The following is a 17,209-nucleotide window of genomic DNA, read 5'->3' on the forward strand; positions in this document are numbered from 1 at the left end:
CAGACAAGGCTGCATGCGGTGACTCACTTCTGTAATCCCAACACTTTGGGAGGCTGAGGTAGGAAGATTGCTTGAGGTCAGGAGTTTGAGATCAGCCTGGGCAACATAGCAACACCCCATCTCTACAAAAAGTAAAAAAATTTGCTGGGCATGGTGGCATAACTACAGTCCCAGCTACTCAGGAGGCTGAGGCAGGAGGATCACTTGAGCCCAGTAGTTCAAGGCTGCAGTGAGCCATGATCGCACCACTGCACTCCAGCCTGAGCAAAAGAGCATGACCTTATCTCAATAATAATAATAATAATAATAATAATAAAAGTCTTGTGCATGCTAATATTTGTGCTGTACCTCAGGGGTCAATTTTGTAGAACTGAGAGGGAATTTGTAGATCATGTAGTCTAAGATGGTGAGTAGGTTTCTTCTCACTTTCTCTCTGTCACCCCCAATGGCCAGTGGCTGCCTCAAGTGAAAAAGTAAGTGTCCTGAAATCAAGCACAAGCCCAGCAGAAAAGAGTTCAAAAAATAAAAAAGAAAAGGGCTGTACATTTCTTGTTTTTTATGTAATTGATCCCTTTTTTTTGTTTTATAAAAAGGGAGTCAAGACCTCAGGAACTTAATTTGTTCCATTTCACACAATGGCAATCAAAGATTTGGTTTAAATATGAGTGAAGGCTAAGACTGTATCACTCCCATGTCTTCACCTTTTTCCTACCACTGAAAATTAGTTCCCTCATTTTAAATTGTATAAGAATGTAGATTATGATCTATTTAAGATAAAATATTTATATAAAAGATACCACGTTAACTAGCAAAAATATTATTTGTACTCAAAACTCATTTCCTCATAATATCAAAGTTGTAATTGAGGAGCAGGTTTTCAGAACACTGTAGAAAAGTTCTTGAGATGCTAATGTGCCTGAAATAATACACAGATAAAATCAAAAGTGGGTAAGTAGCACAATAATGTTGAGGTAAAGAATGCAAATTTTGGAAACAGACTACCTGGTTAAATCTCAGCTCTACCACTTACCAGCTGATTAACATTGGGCAAATTGCTTAATATCTCTCTCAGTTTAATCAATAACATGGAGATAATAGTACTTACCTCACAGTGGTGTTGTAAGGATTATCTACATTCCTACAAGTAAATTGCTTAGAGTGTGCCTAGTACCCAGTAGTCCTCAGCAAAAACTCGCAGAATTTTAATTTCATTAAAATTTAAACACTTCAGCAAACCATCCTGGGGAGCCCCGCATTAGGTCATTACTTAGACTTTAGTCTCAAAATGCATTCCATGTTGTTTGTCAAAGGAAAGAGAGGAGGCATCAGGAATGCTTCTTGCCATATTTACTAGAACAGCTGAGGGGACTGAGGGGTCTGGAGTGCTGAGGCTAAGGCTGTGGTGGAACTAAGAAATCTGTGAGGTGGAGGAGAGGAAAGGGAAACAGCTACAGACCCTGGCTCCCACATCCAGGAGAGTCTGCAACCCCCTAGGTCCTACAGCACAGCAGGCCGTGTTGTTGGGACCCAGACTGTAAGACTCCTGCCCTGAATTCACCCCTCCAAAGAGCATTCACAGGGGCCAGGAATGTGTCTCTAGAACCATCCAGCTGGGTCCTGTAGAGGTTGAGAACACTGAGTTTAGAGTTGGATGAGTGAAGTTGAGACCTGAGCCTTTCCTATCTGAATGACCTGGACACATTTCCTTAGTTCTCCCACTCTCAAATTCTTCATCCGTGAAATGGCCATAATAATACCTACTTTGTACAGTTTTTGTGATGGTTACAAAAATAATGTATTTTATATTCTTGGCCCAGGGTCTAACATGTTAAATGTTCTTTCTAAAAATCAATGTTAGCTACTATTGTTTTGCTATTATAGCAGGGGAAGATTGGCCCTCCACAGCCTCAAAGCATCTAGGAAGGTGGGTTAGACACCTATAGGAATGAATCATCTGTGAATCCCCTGGGGAAATTCTTTCAAACTATAGCATGCTTCCCACCTCATCCAAAATGCTGCCATGATTCCCTAGGGCAGTGGTTCTCAACCTTGGCTGTGCATTGCAGTCATCTGGGGCACCTTACAAAATGGCAGCCCAGGCCATGACCCAGACTCATTGTTTCAGAACCTCTGGGTATCTTGAAGTGTAGTTTATAAGCAATAAATTGTACCTATTTTAGGTGTACAGTTCAGTGAAGTTTGACAAACTTATATACCTATGTAACCACCACTGTAACCACCACCATTTCAAGATAGCGTTTTCATTATCCTAGAGAGTTATCTTTGTCCCTTTGCTGTCAATTTCCCCCATCTCCTGCCCCAGGCAACCACTGATCTGCTTCCTATCACTGTAAATTAGTTTTGCCCATTCTAAAATTTAATATAAATGGAATCACACAACATGTACTTTTGTGTATATCTGGTTTGTTTTACTCAGCATACTGTTTTGAGATTCATTCATTTTATTGAGTGTATCAGCAGCTCCTTTTCATTGCTGAGTAATATTCCATTATATGGTTATACCATAATTTGTTTATGTGTTAACTTACTGATAGACATTTGAGTTGTTTCTAGTTTGATGCTATTTTCAATAAAGCTTCTGTGAACATTCAAATGCAAGTTTGGTGTGAACATATTTTATTGCTCTTGGGTGAGCACCTAGGGGTGGAATTGTTGGGTCATACGGTATGTGCTATTAAATCTTGATCAGTGTTTTTAAAGATCATAAAGCTATTGATTCCAATGGCAGCTGATGGCATGGCTGGAAACCACTGGATCAGAGGATGGGTGTGTGTGGTAAACGACAGGTGTGGCAATGTTGGGAGACAGGCTACCCTGATTGCACTTACTGTTTGCAATCATATGATCCCTGAGTCTGTACTAGTGGCTTCCCCAGCTGCAGAACTCTCAGCTGTGTCCTGATATGGTATAAGGCTGCTGCTTGAGCTTATAAGATGTTTTAAAGAAGAGCTAATTTATTCAACAGTGTTTATTAAGCACATAACTAGTGCCAAACATGGCATCAAATACTGGGAACACAGAAATGACCAACATAGTTCCTGTCTTCAAGGAACTTGGATCGCCAAGACAAATTAAATATGTGTAATATTCTTTGCCAGGTGTTATGATAAAGAATGTTCTAAGGGCCTCTTTAGAAACTGCCTCATCATTGGAACATTACATTGAAACATTAGCATTTGAGTAATGCTACGCTCCTTGTAATTCATCCAAGGCCTTTTATGAAAGGTCAGAATCTGTTTTACCTTAGGAATTCAGTGTTGTTAGTTGCCTGTCTGTGTTCTGTTGGGCTTCAGTTTTTTAAACCATGAGAACAAAAAGAGGTGTTCTTATTTATAATCACTTTAGTTTACTAAACATAGGTGTTAAGGTATATATGCAGAATTAGAATGCCAGTACTAAAGAAATAAGCTCTTTACATGCATACATTGGGGCAAGTTGTCCCCAATATGGGATTCGGACAGAGCTGAGGCAACTACCGGGCATAGAAGAAGGTATAATTGAATAAAGTTCAGTCTTAAGTCCCTCTTATTAGAATGGCTCAAGAAATTCTCTTACCAAACTAGAAGCCTTGAAATGGAGATGATTAGACAAGAGAGAAGCAGAAGAACCAGAATCCATGGATGGCACTATAGGATGGTCAAGGCTCTGGCTTGATTGAAATTGACAACTTCCTTTAATCTGTTGGTAGCTTTGCTGTCTCTCCAGCAGGTTTCATTCCATGCCCAGACACTGTGAAGCTACCTGATTTTAAAGTTTTATACCGAGTCTGGCTCCCTACCCTAGGAGATTTTTGTCCTCCTCCTTCTAGAACCTTCTCTTTTGGATTCTGTACAGAATAAAATGTCTTTTAAAAGGGATGTGCCCTCATAAGGTGTTGGACCACTCCTCAGCACCCTGATTTGGATTTATCTTCATTAGTATCTCTTTAAAATATATATATATTATTTTGATTCAGCTATTCAACTTCTGGGAATCTCCCTTATAGGCATATACACACATATACACAAACATATGAGAAAAAGTATGTTCATTGATTATTAGTAGCGATAATGAAAATGGAGAATAAATAAAGATGTCCAATGAGAAATGCTTCCTTTCATTATGATTCATGCAGAATATGAAATACAGCTCTTAAAAATGATGAAGTATATCTATGCTAACATGAAAATGTGTTTGTAATATGGGGAAAAAGTCTGGGGCCAATATGTAGATTTTCTATCAATGTGCACATTTATTCAGTTTTATGTATTTATTTGTATTTTTCTAGCTTTACTGAGGTATAATTGACAAGAATTATATATATGTAAATTATATATATATGTAAAATGGTTCCATTTTGTTTCATTTTCAAAAGCCAAATATCTGTTTTTTTATTTGCCTATACTTGGCAAAGAGTCTGGTAGGATACATGTCAAACTGCTGATAGTGGTTACCCCTGGGGCATGAGATTGAAGTTGAGAATAAAACTAGGAAGGAGAAATTTTCACTTTTTAATTTTGGAAATGTCTGGATTGTTCGTATCTTGTGAAACAAGGATATTTTTGTAAATATTTAAAAGCATCCTCTTCTCTTGTGTTCTACCCCGCTCTAGGGTGGAGACTCCAGGTTGTAAGCTTGCTTGCCTGGGCCTTCAAAACAGCGAAAGCTGACTCTGAAGCAAGACTGACTTAGGTTCTAAGAAGAGCTGTCTAGTAACAATCCCATACCTGAAAGAATTCTTGTTTCCCAGAGATAAAGTAAAGGAACTGGTACATAACAAGACTGACCTAGGTTCTAAGAAGGGCTGTCTGATAACAATACCATACCTGAAATAATTCTTATTTCCCAGAGATAAAGGAACTGGTACATAAAAGATTAGTAGATAATAGAAAATACCTTTATAATACCCACTCATGTCTACTACCTGGATTGGTTATTTCAAGGATCTGTCTTTCCTTTAAAAGTCCATGATTTGATGGACTTCAGATATTATTTAACTCCTGTGGAATATGTTGAAATCATAAGAAATCAAATATTAATCTAGTGGGAGATGCTTGCCATGGGGTACCAGTCATGCTCTACTCTCATTTTCTAAATAGATAGTGAGGCCAGGAGTGGTGGCTCATGCCTGTAATCCCAGCACTTTGGGAGGTCAAGGTGGATGGATCACCTGAGGTCAGGAGTTTGAGACAAGCCTGGCCAACATGGTGAAACCCCATCTCTATTAAAAATACAAAAATTAGCCAGGCATGATGGCAGGTGCCTATAATCCCAGCTACTCGGGAGGCTGAGGCAGGAGAATCACCTGAACCTAGGAGATGGAGGTTGCAGTGAGCTGAGATCGCACCACTGCACTCCAGCCTGGGCAACAGAGCAAGATCCAATGGATGGATGGATTGGATGGATGGATGGATGGATGGATGGATGGATGGATGGATGGATCTTGTCCTAGAAATATTACCAGTTGTTTGTTCTTGAAAAGAATAGAGAAAGAAGACTGAGGAAAATTATTATGTAAAGAAACCTCAAAACCATAAAGTATCTCATTGCTTTGTAAGCTTTATGACCATGGTAATCAATTTTATTTTAATGGCTAAATGCAAAGGCTATGTTTCCACTCAAAAGATACTTAAACTGATCAAGTGATTCAAATGTGAAACAACCAACCTAAATTCTTACGGCAGTTTGGTTCATAATATTTGATTTATTTAAATATATTCTCTTCATTTGTGGTTATTGTTATTTTAATATTGCCCTCTTATTCTCTCCTGTTTTTCTCTCAAATCAGGCTGAAGAACTATGCCCTGGTTATTCTAATCCCAATTACATGTACTTAGCAAAGGTAATGAAGACCACTGTTCTGCTTTAAGATCACTTTGAACCCGTCACATAAAAACATGATTATGTTTAATATTGGTTATTTCTCATTTCCAGTGTTATGCTGATCTTGAGGAAAACCAGAATGCTTTGAAGTTCTGTAATTTGGCATTATTGCTTCCTACTGTTACCAAAGAGGTAAGTCCAGAAAGTGACAGTGCTGTTGTCTTATTAGTACTATTCAAGCTCAAAATATGAATAACTTCCTTAGATACGTTTGTAGTTTTCTCTATTCAATTTTATGTATTTATTTTTGTTCTAGCTTTATTGAAGTATAATTGACAAATAAAAACTATATATATACAGCATGATGTTTTGATAGACATATATGTTATGAAATGACTACCACAATCAAGCTAATTAACACATTCATCACCTCACATAGTTACTTTTTTTGTTGTTGAGAACATTGGAGATCCACTGTCTTAGCAAATTTCAAATATACAATATAGTATTATTAACTATAGTCACATTGCTGTCCTTTAAATCTCCAGAACCTATTCATCCTGCATAACTGAAACTGTGTACCCTAGACCAATATCTCCTTATTTCTCCCACCCTCCCAGCCCCTGACAGCCACCCTTCTATTCTCTCCTTCTATGATGGAGTTTTCTTTCATACTAAAACCTTTGACTTGGATTTTACATGTACTATGAAGTTTTAAAATTTGCTGTATCTCTGTAAGATAACCTGTCACCAGGAGGCCCTAGCGGTTAAAGCATCCTGATGCTTGTTAGATATAAGACAGCAGGGAGTGAAGCCAGCATAATTCCTTCAGTGGGAAGGAGGTGGCGCAGCATAATTCTGGGGAGCTGAGGATTAACTATATAGGCAACAAACAAGCTAGACAGGTGGCCCAGCCTACAGCAAGGGGAGCGACCATGGGTTGCCATCCTCGGTGCCCAACTCACAGCAGTTATGGCTATCCAAGGCCATGACAAAGATGAAAAATACGTAATAACATGTTTTTGGTTTTTGGACACTGCCATTAATGAAAAAAACTATTGCCCTGTCTCTTGCCCTTTTATTCAGTAATTCAGGATTCTGGGTATGCTGTAAGTTTCAAGCATTCCACAGGCTTAACAACTCAGTCTGCTCCTATGAGCTGTTGACTGGTGTTGTGGGAACAACAACAAAAAAAATAGGTATATATTTTCCTCCTCTTCTCGTACCACCAAAGATTATCATCCTCTAAATCATAACAGAAAAGAAATGCCCCCAGAAAAAAAAAAAAAAAAAAAAAAAAAACCCACCTCTTTTTCTGTGTTGGAGCAGTACAGGTTCCAATATTTATTGTGATCTGAACTATAAACAAATAAGACATGCCTGTTGCCTTCTAGGAGGCTATAGCCTAGAAGGGAACATATGGTGTGTGTCCAAATAACTGTAGCTCAAAGCAGAAAGCATGAGGTACTAAGAGAAGTACAAATCCTCAGTTATGGAAATTTTGAAAAAGGAGAAATTATTTTCACCTAGAAGAGGCCAGGTGGCATCAGAGGCAGACTTTGAAAGATCTATATAATATGGAGTTGTGGACAAGTACATTGCACGTCATGAACAGAGGCACAAAAGAAAGCAAAGCTCTGTTTGCCTGGAGCGAAAGGAATGTGCCCACTTTCCCCGGACCACAGCTGGTGTGTGCCAGCCTCCCAGCCATTCTCCTCCCAGCTTCCTTGCCTCCCGCCAGGCCACTCTTGACTCCCAGTAGCAGCCCAAGCAACAGATTAAGTGTAAACGTCAACATGTCACTTCCCTGCTCAAAACCCTTTGCTGTTAAGATGAGGGTCAGAATTTTCAGCATGTCCTTCAAGGCTCTGATCCAGCTCCTAACAGTCTCTCAAGCTTCATATGTTCCCTGTTCTTCCCTCCACCGCCCAACCTGCCCTTCACCCTTAGAACATACTGTTCCCACTTCCTGAAACACTCCTACCCACCCTCCGCTCCTTTCACTAGCTTTATTCCATCCTGTCCTCCAGGCCTCACCATGAATGCTGTTTCTTCAGGAAAGACTTTCTTGACACCTGCTGGCAAGAAAGCCCCCTATGCTTTTCCTTACTATCATTTCACACAGTTACTATGTCATTATTAATGTGATTGTTCCATGAGAGTAACAACCAGGTTTGTGTCATTCATCACTACACCCCTAATCCTGAGTATACTGCCTAGCATATCATAAGCACTCGGTAAGTGTTCATAGAAAGAACCAAGACATTAATATCATGCAAATAAAAATAGTAGTGTCAATAGTAATAATAAAGAAGACGCATAATGAATGTAAGAAGGCTAGACATTGGAAGTATTTCTGTAATAAGCAAAATAGTTTGAGCAAATATTTCTCACATTGCATTTTTTTCCCTCAGTGATGTCTCCATTTGTATTCTTAGCAATGTTTTTCCAAGTAGTAAAGGTATGTAAGGAATATTTCCATTTCTTTTTCAATGAGAAAATAGTATGAAGTGAGTTATGTGTAATACCCCTCCATCTCTATAAAGTTTTTTCAGATTGAAATATACCCCATTAGTGATTTTGCTAACCAAGTTTATTCATTTCCAAAATGTCTAGCAATGCCACTAGTTACAAGAAGACAACCTAGCCATCAGTTTGCTCTCTCTTGTGAAATTTCATAACATGTTTGTTTCTTTCTTGTGGCATTTATAGCTTCTTCCTTGCATTGTAGTCATTTGTGGACCTGTCTTTTGTCCTCTGTTAGGGAACTCTCAGCTCATCACACTGCTACTTGATATTGGGAGTGTCAGTCATTTGGTCTCTAGAGCCCAGATTCATAGGTGTAAGCAGCTTTACATTCCCAGAATTTGGAACGATGGTATTTTTATTATTCATGTGGACTTTTCTTGACCCTAGGAAAGTAATCTCAGATCCTGAGAAACATTTCTTTTTTTTAAAAAGGGATTTCTGTGTCTGAGACAGTGTGAGAATGATTGCTGAATGAAATAATGACTTCACTGGCAACCTGAAAATTGTTTGCCTGGAGGCAGTATTAAAGTTCATCAACTTGGAGCCTACTGAGAAAGCTCAAATATAAAAAGCATTATGTAATATTTTGTTTTATGATAAGAGATGTGCTAAGCTGGTAAAGAAAACCCCGTATTTTAAAATTGCTGAAACATTTTGAAATGGCATTAATCACCTTTCTAAGACAAACAGACTCATAGACTAGTAAATCCAATGTTACCAGAAACCAACCACAAAAAGAAGTGCACTCTGGGAGTGCTAAAAGTTAAGAGCTCATTATATTTAGCAAGTGGTATAGTTGTCTTTGAAATGGCCTGTTGATTGAAGTTCTGAGCTATATTTCTAACCTGTTTTATGAGTTGAGAAGCACAATTCTCATTGGTAACTGCTCTTAGTAACAAAATCCTAATTCTGCTTTAAATGTTCTTTCTGAGTTACGATATCATATTTGATTATCTGAATTAAGACATTGGTTTTCTGGATAGGTTTATAAAACAGAATTTGTATCCATTCACTCTGCCTTCCTGTTTTAGAAATGCTACTCAGGGTAATAAATGAGTCACTTGCCAAAATCCTGTAATATTGTCTTATTTGCTAGAAATTCTTGTTTGCCCATTTCTTTCCTGTTGAAACTTATTTCTTGTAAATTAACTCATCTGTGCTATCCATGCCTGGAGAATTATTCCTAGTACTTTCTAAAAAATTAATAAGACAGCCAGGTGCGGTGGCTTACGCCTGTAATCCCAGCACTTTGGGAGGCTGAGGCGGGTGGATCACCTGAGATTGGGAGTTTGAGACCAGCCTGACCAACATGGAGAAATCCCATCTCTCCTAAAAAAATTACAAAATTAGCTGGGCGTGGTAGCACATGCCTATAATCCCAGCTACTAGGGAGGCTGAGGCAGGAGAATCGCTTGAACCTGGGAGGCGGAGATTGTGGTAAGCCGAGATCGTGCCATTGCGCTCCAGCCAGGGCAACAAGAGTGAAACTCCATCTCAAAAAAAAAAAAAAAAAATTAATAAGGCTATTATAGTATAGATAGTATAGACAGACTTTTCCCACTCTCTAAACGGACATTTTCATGATTTGTAGAAAGTCTGTTTACAACCCCATATTTCTACTGTTTTGACTCTTACCTTCTTGTCATTTGCATTTAAAATGTATTATTTCTTAAGATTTTGCAATATATATAATGGTCTTGGTTGTGTTATTTAAATTGATCTTAAAAATACTCTAAAGAAGTTTCTTAGAACCCTTTTATTTATTTTCTTGAAATAATTGATGATACAGCATCAGTTTGGGACTAGCTGTTCTTAACCAGTACCCAGTCTCATGAAGTTGGTGTGTGATAATCATTACCCAAATGCTAGGAGAATAATGACAATTCAATGTAAATAAGTCTCTTATTTATCCAAAGTCTTTAACAGAGAGCATTGATGTAGTTTTCTAAACCGTATTTTTCCAACACTATCAGATGAAATAAATCTGTATTTTTGAATGTGTGTGTTTGGGTGAAAGAGGGAGATTATCTTTATTCAGTTATTTTACAATTATAGAGGTGTTCTCTGCTAGAGGCTTGGGATACAAAGAGAAAAAAACAGATACCTCTGCCATCATGAATTCTGTGGTGTAGTGGGAAAGGCAGGCACTGAAAAAGTCATAGCAGTAAAATTTGATGAGTATTTTGGAAATAAAAGCACAGAGATTTGTGAGAAAATAAAACTGGTACTACAACTTGGGCCACAGGCCAGGAAAGGTCATCCTGAGGTTTTGCTATATATAATCTAAGGAAATTAGAATTTAAACCCAGTTGTTTAAATATTTAAGACTTGCTTGGACAGTAGAAGGCTCATTAAAAATACAGGTTCCTGGCTTTTTCTAGAAAGTTAGAAAGAAGCTCTGAGCTCCCGAATGTGGTGACCCCAACCTCAGTATCATCGTGGTCTCACTCAAGTTTCCTCTGTCTGGGAAGCTTAGTGCTCAGATGGCCCTTGGGTGAGATTACAGAGAAAGACAGGTGGTGACTGAGTTCTTGACATTGCAACCATAGGAACTGTTGACTCTTGGCTGGGCGCAGTGGCTCACGGCTGTAATCCCAGCACTTTGGGAGGCCGAGGTGGGCAGATCACGAGGTCAAGAGATTGAGACCATCCTGGCCAACATGGTGAAACCCCGTCTCTACTAAAAATACAAAAATTAGCTGGGCATGGTGGCATGTGCCTGTAGCCCCAGCTACTCAGGAGGCTGAGGAAGGGGAATCACTTGAACCCGAAAGGGGGAGGTTGCAGTGGGCCGAGATTGCACCACTACACTCCAGCCTGGCAACAGAGACTCCATCTCAAAAAAAAAAAAAAAAAAAAAAAGGAAATGTTGACCTTTAAGGATATGGCTTTGGATTTTACTCAGAAAGAGCAGGCCCTGCTAGACCCATCTCAGAGGAAGCTGCACAGACATGTGATTCTGGAGAAAATCCTCAAAACCAGCATCCAGGCAGTAAAGTCTTAGAAACAAAGACAGAACTTCCATGTAGAATATCTACAGGAAGGAGCGATCTAACAACATGTCAACACTGAGATTTGTAAGGGTGAACTGTGTTCCTCCACAGCAGAATTGGCCTGGGGAGGGCCAAATTAGGAATGCAGCACAATCACATGACTTTAATTTGAGACTAGAGAAAGTGTGCTATCTCAGCTCAAAGGTGTGGATAGTTCAAATCTGGGAGAAAAGGAATAACCGGAGCCCTAAACCATAACCTGAGTTCTTATAAGAGGACAATTGCATAAATATAGCAAATATATTTAGTGCTTGAAATATAATGAAAATCTTAAAATTAATCATATAGCTATGCAGCTGACCTACTACAAAGGAGAAAACTTCTGTATGCAAAGGAGAGTAATACACCACATGAATGTAACTAACGTGGAAGATGTTAACTAGGGACTATACTGAATGCTCGGCATCAGATTCATATGTGGGAAAATAAATGAATAAATGAAGGTACTTGAGCAAGGCTTTAACAGCCTGTTATGTCCTCAGTGGCAGAGATGTTACAGTGGAGAATAGCCCTTTGAATATAATAAGTATGAGGAAGTTATCACAGCTCAACATTGACTCAACGTGTGTTAGCTCACACTGGAGGGAAACTCCATAAATGTAATGAATGTAGGAAACACTTAATCCAGAGAGCTAACTTATTCATACCAGAGAACTCAAGAGAGAAACTCTGTCTGTAATCAGTGTGGAAATGCCTTCAGTGACCATTTATCCTTTAAACAACACCGTGAATTAACACTGGAGAGAAGCCATATGAATATGATCTATGTGAGAAAGTCTTCATTTAATGATCTCATCTTATAATGAGACAATGCACATGGAGAGAAACCCTATAAATGTACAGCATTTGGAAGAGCCTTCAACCTCAGCCCTAACCTTTATAGGCGGTCTCACTCAAGTTTCCATCTATCTGAAAGATGCCATCTTTTAGATACCAGAGAGCTCCCACAGGGCTAAACCCTACACCCTTCAGGCAAAGCTCAAGCCTTGATATGCAGAAAAAACTTAGAGTAAAACAGGAAAGAAAGTGGCAAGTTTTTTCCAGGAGGAAGAAACCTGTTGGGAAAACACTAGATAATTCATGCTGGAGAAGGAATTCAGTGAAATAAACACGATAAACCCTTTACTCATAGAGCAACACTCCAGGACATGTGAGGATTAATGCTGTATAAAACACTCACTAAGACAAAAGCAACTTGTTAAAATAAAAAAAAAGAAAATTATTAAAAAAAATAATAAAACACTGTCAGTGACCTGAATTAGGGAAAGTATTTGGTGATTGCACGTACCTTCGTGAACCTTGAAGTTCTCATGTTGGGGAATCTCCTCAAGTTAATGTAAGTCTATTTCAGCATACTAGAGTATCAAGATGAATGCATGAAATTTCCTTATGTATTTGTATTTTCTTTATAGGATAAAGAGGCACAGAAAGAGATGCAAAAAATAATGACTTCCTTGAAGAGGTAAATAACCAAATTTACTCTTCAACAAATCAGACGTGATCTACCAAAATTTAAACGAATCAAAGTTTTATTATCCTTTTCTTCATTTTTGATGTAAGGGTATTGTGCTCAGATTTGAAGGTAAAGCCATGTTTCTGCAGAATGCATTCCACTAGTAGCACTACAAAATTAATTATGTTATTTGGAGAATCTATATACTATAATGTCAATACATAATCTATAAACATGTATGCTTTGTATTTTTCTTATCAATAAACTGCAGCCTTCAGAATATTTCTTTAAATATTTAAATCCAATAAAATGAATTTTCATGAGTATTTTATTGTTTCAATGGAGACTTCATAAAACAAAATAATTTCATTAATGTGGATGAAAAATGGAAAACTGAGCAAAGGACATGAACAAGTTGTTGGCAGAAGAGAAAAAAACAAACAGATTTAGTATTGTAACTGGTAATCAAAAGATGTGAATAAAATTACAATAAAATACTCTTTTACCATCAAACTAGATTTCATTTGCGTCCGAGTGAAGAGACCACCAAACAGGCTTTGTGTGAGCAACAAGGCTGTTTATTTCACCTGGGGACCGGCGGGCTGAGTCTGAAAAGAGAGTCAGCGAAGGGAGGCAGGGGTGGGGCTGTTTTATCAGATTTGGGTAGGTAATGGAAGATTACAGCCAAAGGGGATTGTTCTCTGGCTGGCAAGGGTGGGGGTCACAAGGTGCTCAGTGGGGGAGCTTTTGAGCCAGGATGAGCCAGGAGAAGGAATTTCACAAGGTAATGTCATCAGTTAAGGCAGGGACCGGCCATTTTCACTTCTTTTGTGGTGAAATGTCATCAGTTAAGGCAGGAAACAGCCACTTTCACTTCTTTTGTGATTCTTTGCTTGCTTCAGGCCATCTGGACGTATACATGCAGGTCACAGGGGATACGATGTCTTAGTTTGGGCTCAGAGGCCTGACATTAGCAAGGATTATTTTCTTCATTCAGGAAGCATTCAACACTGGCAGTATTGTTATGAGATGGAGCATTCTCATACACAGTTAGTGAGAGAATATTTTGTCACCTGGGTACATCAAATATGAAAATATAAAAGAAATTTAAAAAGTACTTTGGCACAAACCTTTGGTAAAATTTATTGACAGCTTTTGAAAAGTATTAAATCTTTAGTCATGGAAATAATCATAAAGAGTAAAGTGCAGTGACTGATTCACAAATGTTCATAACAGCATAACACTATGTCCAACAGTAAGAAAGCAGCCACATTGAAATATAACTACAATTGAATAACATTTTGACATTAAAAATTACAAAAATGATATAGGCAACTGCACAGAATATCTTAAGTGCAAGTATAAGTCAAAAATAGTACATACATAGTGAGAGGCAGGACTAGCTGGATTTCCTAGGCCGACTAAGAATCCCTAAGCCTAGCTGGGAAGGTGGCTGTATCCACCTTTAAACAGGGGGCTTGCAACTTAGCCCACACCCGACCAATCAGAGAGCTCACTAAAATGCTAACTAGGCAAAAACAGGAGGTAAAGAAATAGGCAATCATCTATTGCCTGAGAGCACAGCGGGAGGGACAAGAATCAGGATATAAACCCAGGCCTTCGAGCCAGCAGGCAACCCCCTTTGGGTCCCCTCCCCTTATATGGCAGCTCTGTTTTCACTCTATTTCACTATTAAATCTTGCAACTGCACTCTTCTGGTCCGTGCTTTGTTACCGCTCGAGCTGAGCTTTCGGTCGCCGTCCACCACTGCTGTTTGCCGCCGTCACAGACCCGCCGCTGACTTCCCTCCCTCCGGATCCAGCAGAGTGTCCGCTATGCTGATCCAGTGAGGCGCCCATTGCCACTCCCGATTGGGCTGAAGGCTTGCTATTGTTCCTGCACAGCTAAGTGCCTGGGTTCATCCTAATCGAGCTGAACACTAGTCACTGGGGTCCATGATTCTGTTCCATGACCCAGGGCTTCTAATAGAGCTATAATACTCACTGCATGGCCCAAGATTCCATTCCTTGGAATCTGTGAGGCCAAGAACCCCAGGTCAGAGAACGCGAGGCTTGCCACCATCTTGGAAGTGGCCCACTGCCATTTTGAAAGTGGCCTGCCACCATCTTGAGAGCTCTGGGAGCAAGGACCGTCCCCACCCCCCACCAGGTAACGATAGGATCTCAACAGTATAAAAATAAGCACAGAAGAGCATCTGGTAGGGAATACACTAAAATAGTAGTAGTATATGTTTCTGTGAAGCTTATTTTATTTCCTATATTTCCCAGTTTTTAATAATAAATAAAATGATTTTCTAGGTTGAACTTAGCAGTGAGCTATAAAGATTCCCTGCTACCTCTTAATCAGCCTAATCTTGGAAATCAGAGTAAAAACTTGGATTTTCTGTTTACTGTCCCAAATACATGGGTGTGCACGCACATGCACATACACACACACACATTTATAAACTCAAATTTTCAAGCCCTGATGTAGACATTCTGGTTAGTAGGTAAATTAAGCAACCCCCTAGCCCCATCTTCTATAATGGTCAATCAAGATACTGAATCAGTCCAGCTGGTTCTCACCCACTTTCCTCTGACAACTGGTCTGATGTTGAAACTCATGGCTAGATAGGGCAAGAGTCTTGCTGGTTCTGTCATGGATATGCTGAGAGGCTATGGATACCTCTGGCTCTCTAAACAGCTAAAGGAATATGTAAGTATAGAAAGGTGAATCCAGCTGGGAGCAAATGACATAGAATCAACTATGTTGTAGGTTTTGTGGGAGCAACTCATTCCAGCAGAGTGGTACAAACACTTCCTTTATGAATTATGAGGACTATCAAGAAACACTCCTGGTGGGTAACAGTGAGATTTAGGACTCATAATTGGAACCTGACATAAGATCTAATCAGTGTTCATTTATTATATTTTAATAAAATTCTTGTTTCTCAATGTGTCTTCAATGGACAAGTTGATGTCCATTGACTGGGTAATCAGCATAGTTATTTCTGGATATGGGCTTGACCCAATAGAAATGCAGTACTCATAATTCACTCTTTAGAGAATTAGGAGTTTTTGACACATGTGGCCATTTCTACAAATGGGTATTAACAGAGGGAATTCCCCTCCTCATTATGGTAATAACCCTTCAAAAGAGCATTAACTCCCTGCTGTATGCCCCCTTCCAGAGTCATACTGTCATATCTGTATTCCTTATAAAGCCATATATAATCAGAGAAATTATGTTTGGGAGGCTGAGGCTGGAGGATCAATTGAGCTCAGGAGTTCAAGACGAGCCTGGGCAACATGGTGAAATCCCATCTCTACGAAAATTAGCTGAGCGTGGTGGTGCATGCCTGTATTTACAGCTACTCGGGTGGCTGAGGTGGGAGGATTACTGCAACCCAGGAGGTCAAGGCTGGGATGAGCTGTAATTGCGCCACTCCACTCCACTCTCCACTACACTCTGGGTGACAGAGTGAAACTCTGTTTCAAAAAAAAATTTTTTTTTATTTAAAAATAATTTTTTAAAATTAAAAACATTGGAAATAATTGCTAAATAGCTCAAAAACCGTGAACAGGACTAGAATCTGATAACCTAGAAGGGTGTGCTATAGGGCAGTGGTCCCCAACCTTTTTGGCACCAGGGGCCATTTTCGTGGAAGACAATTTTTCCCTGGACCCGGGGGTAGGGGGATGGTTTCAGAATGATTCAAGTGCATTACATTTAGTGTGCACTTTATTTCTATTATTATTACAGTGTAATATATAATGAAATAATTATACAACCCGCCATAATGTAGAACCAGTGGAAGCCCTGAACTTGTTTTCCTGCAACTAGATGGTCCCATCCGGGGGTGATGGGAGACAGTGGCAGACCTATCAGGCATTGATTCTCATAAGGAGTGTGCAACGTACATCCCTCACATGCACAGTTCACAGTAGGATTCGCCCTACTAATACCACCACTGATCTGACAGGAGGAGGCGTTCAGGTGGTAATATGAGCAATGGAGAGCAGCTGTAAATACAGATGAAGCTTTGCTCACTTGCCCACTGCTCATCTCCTGCTGTGAGGCCCAGTTCTTAACAGGCCACAAGCCAGTTACCAGTACCACTACCAGCCTGTGGCCCGAGGGTAGGGACCCCTGCTATAGAGGATACATAGGATATTTTGTCTATTTATTTATTTATTTATTATTTTATTTTATTTTATTTTATTTTATTTTGAGACAAAGTCTGGCTCTGTCGCCCAGGCTGGAGTGCAGTGGCGCAATCTCGGCTCACTGCAACCTCCACCTCCTGGGTTCACCCCATTCTCCTGCCTCAGTCTCCTGAGTAGCTGGGACT

The 17,209-nt window shown here is 39.4% G+C and overlaps 1 protein-coding gene across 7 annotated transcripts in view; it reads left to right on the forward strand.

Annotated features, from left to right (window-relative positions):
- Positions 1–17,209, forward strand: part of RMDN2 (regulator of microtubule dynamics 2) — a 115,286-nt gene that overhangs the window by 76,848 nt on the left and 21,229 nt on the right. For 3 of the 7 annotated variants that reach the window (XM_017947441.3, XM_017947437.3, XM_003908528.5), the window contains 3 exons: positions 5,789–5,842; positions 5,935–6,015; positions 12,818–13,371. In XM_017947441.3, the coding sequence (XP_017802930.1) occupies positions 5,789–5,842; positions 5,935–6,015; positions 12,818–12,871 (189 nt within the window). In that variant the 3' untranslated portion in view covers positions 12,872–13,371. Of the gene's footprint in view, positions 1–5,788; positions 5,843–5,934; positions 6,016–8,237; positions 9,678–12,817; positions 13,372–17,209 lie in introns of those variants that run through there. The other 4 variants (XR_001894023.3, XM_017947438.3, XM_017947439.3 and 1 more) reach the window with 2 other exon arrangements.

The sequence above is a fragment of the Papio anubis genome, chromosome 14 (genome assembly GCF_008728515.1).
Source record: "Papio anubis isolate 15944 chromosome 14, Panubis1.0, whole genome shotgun sequence".
NCBI classification, from domain to species: Eukaryota; Metazoa; Chordata; class Mammalia; order Primates; family Cercopithecidae; genus Papio; species Papio anubis.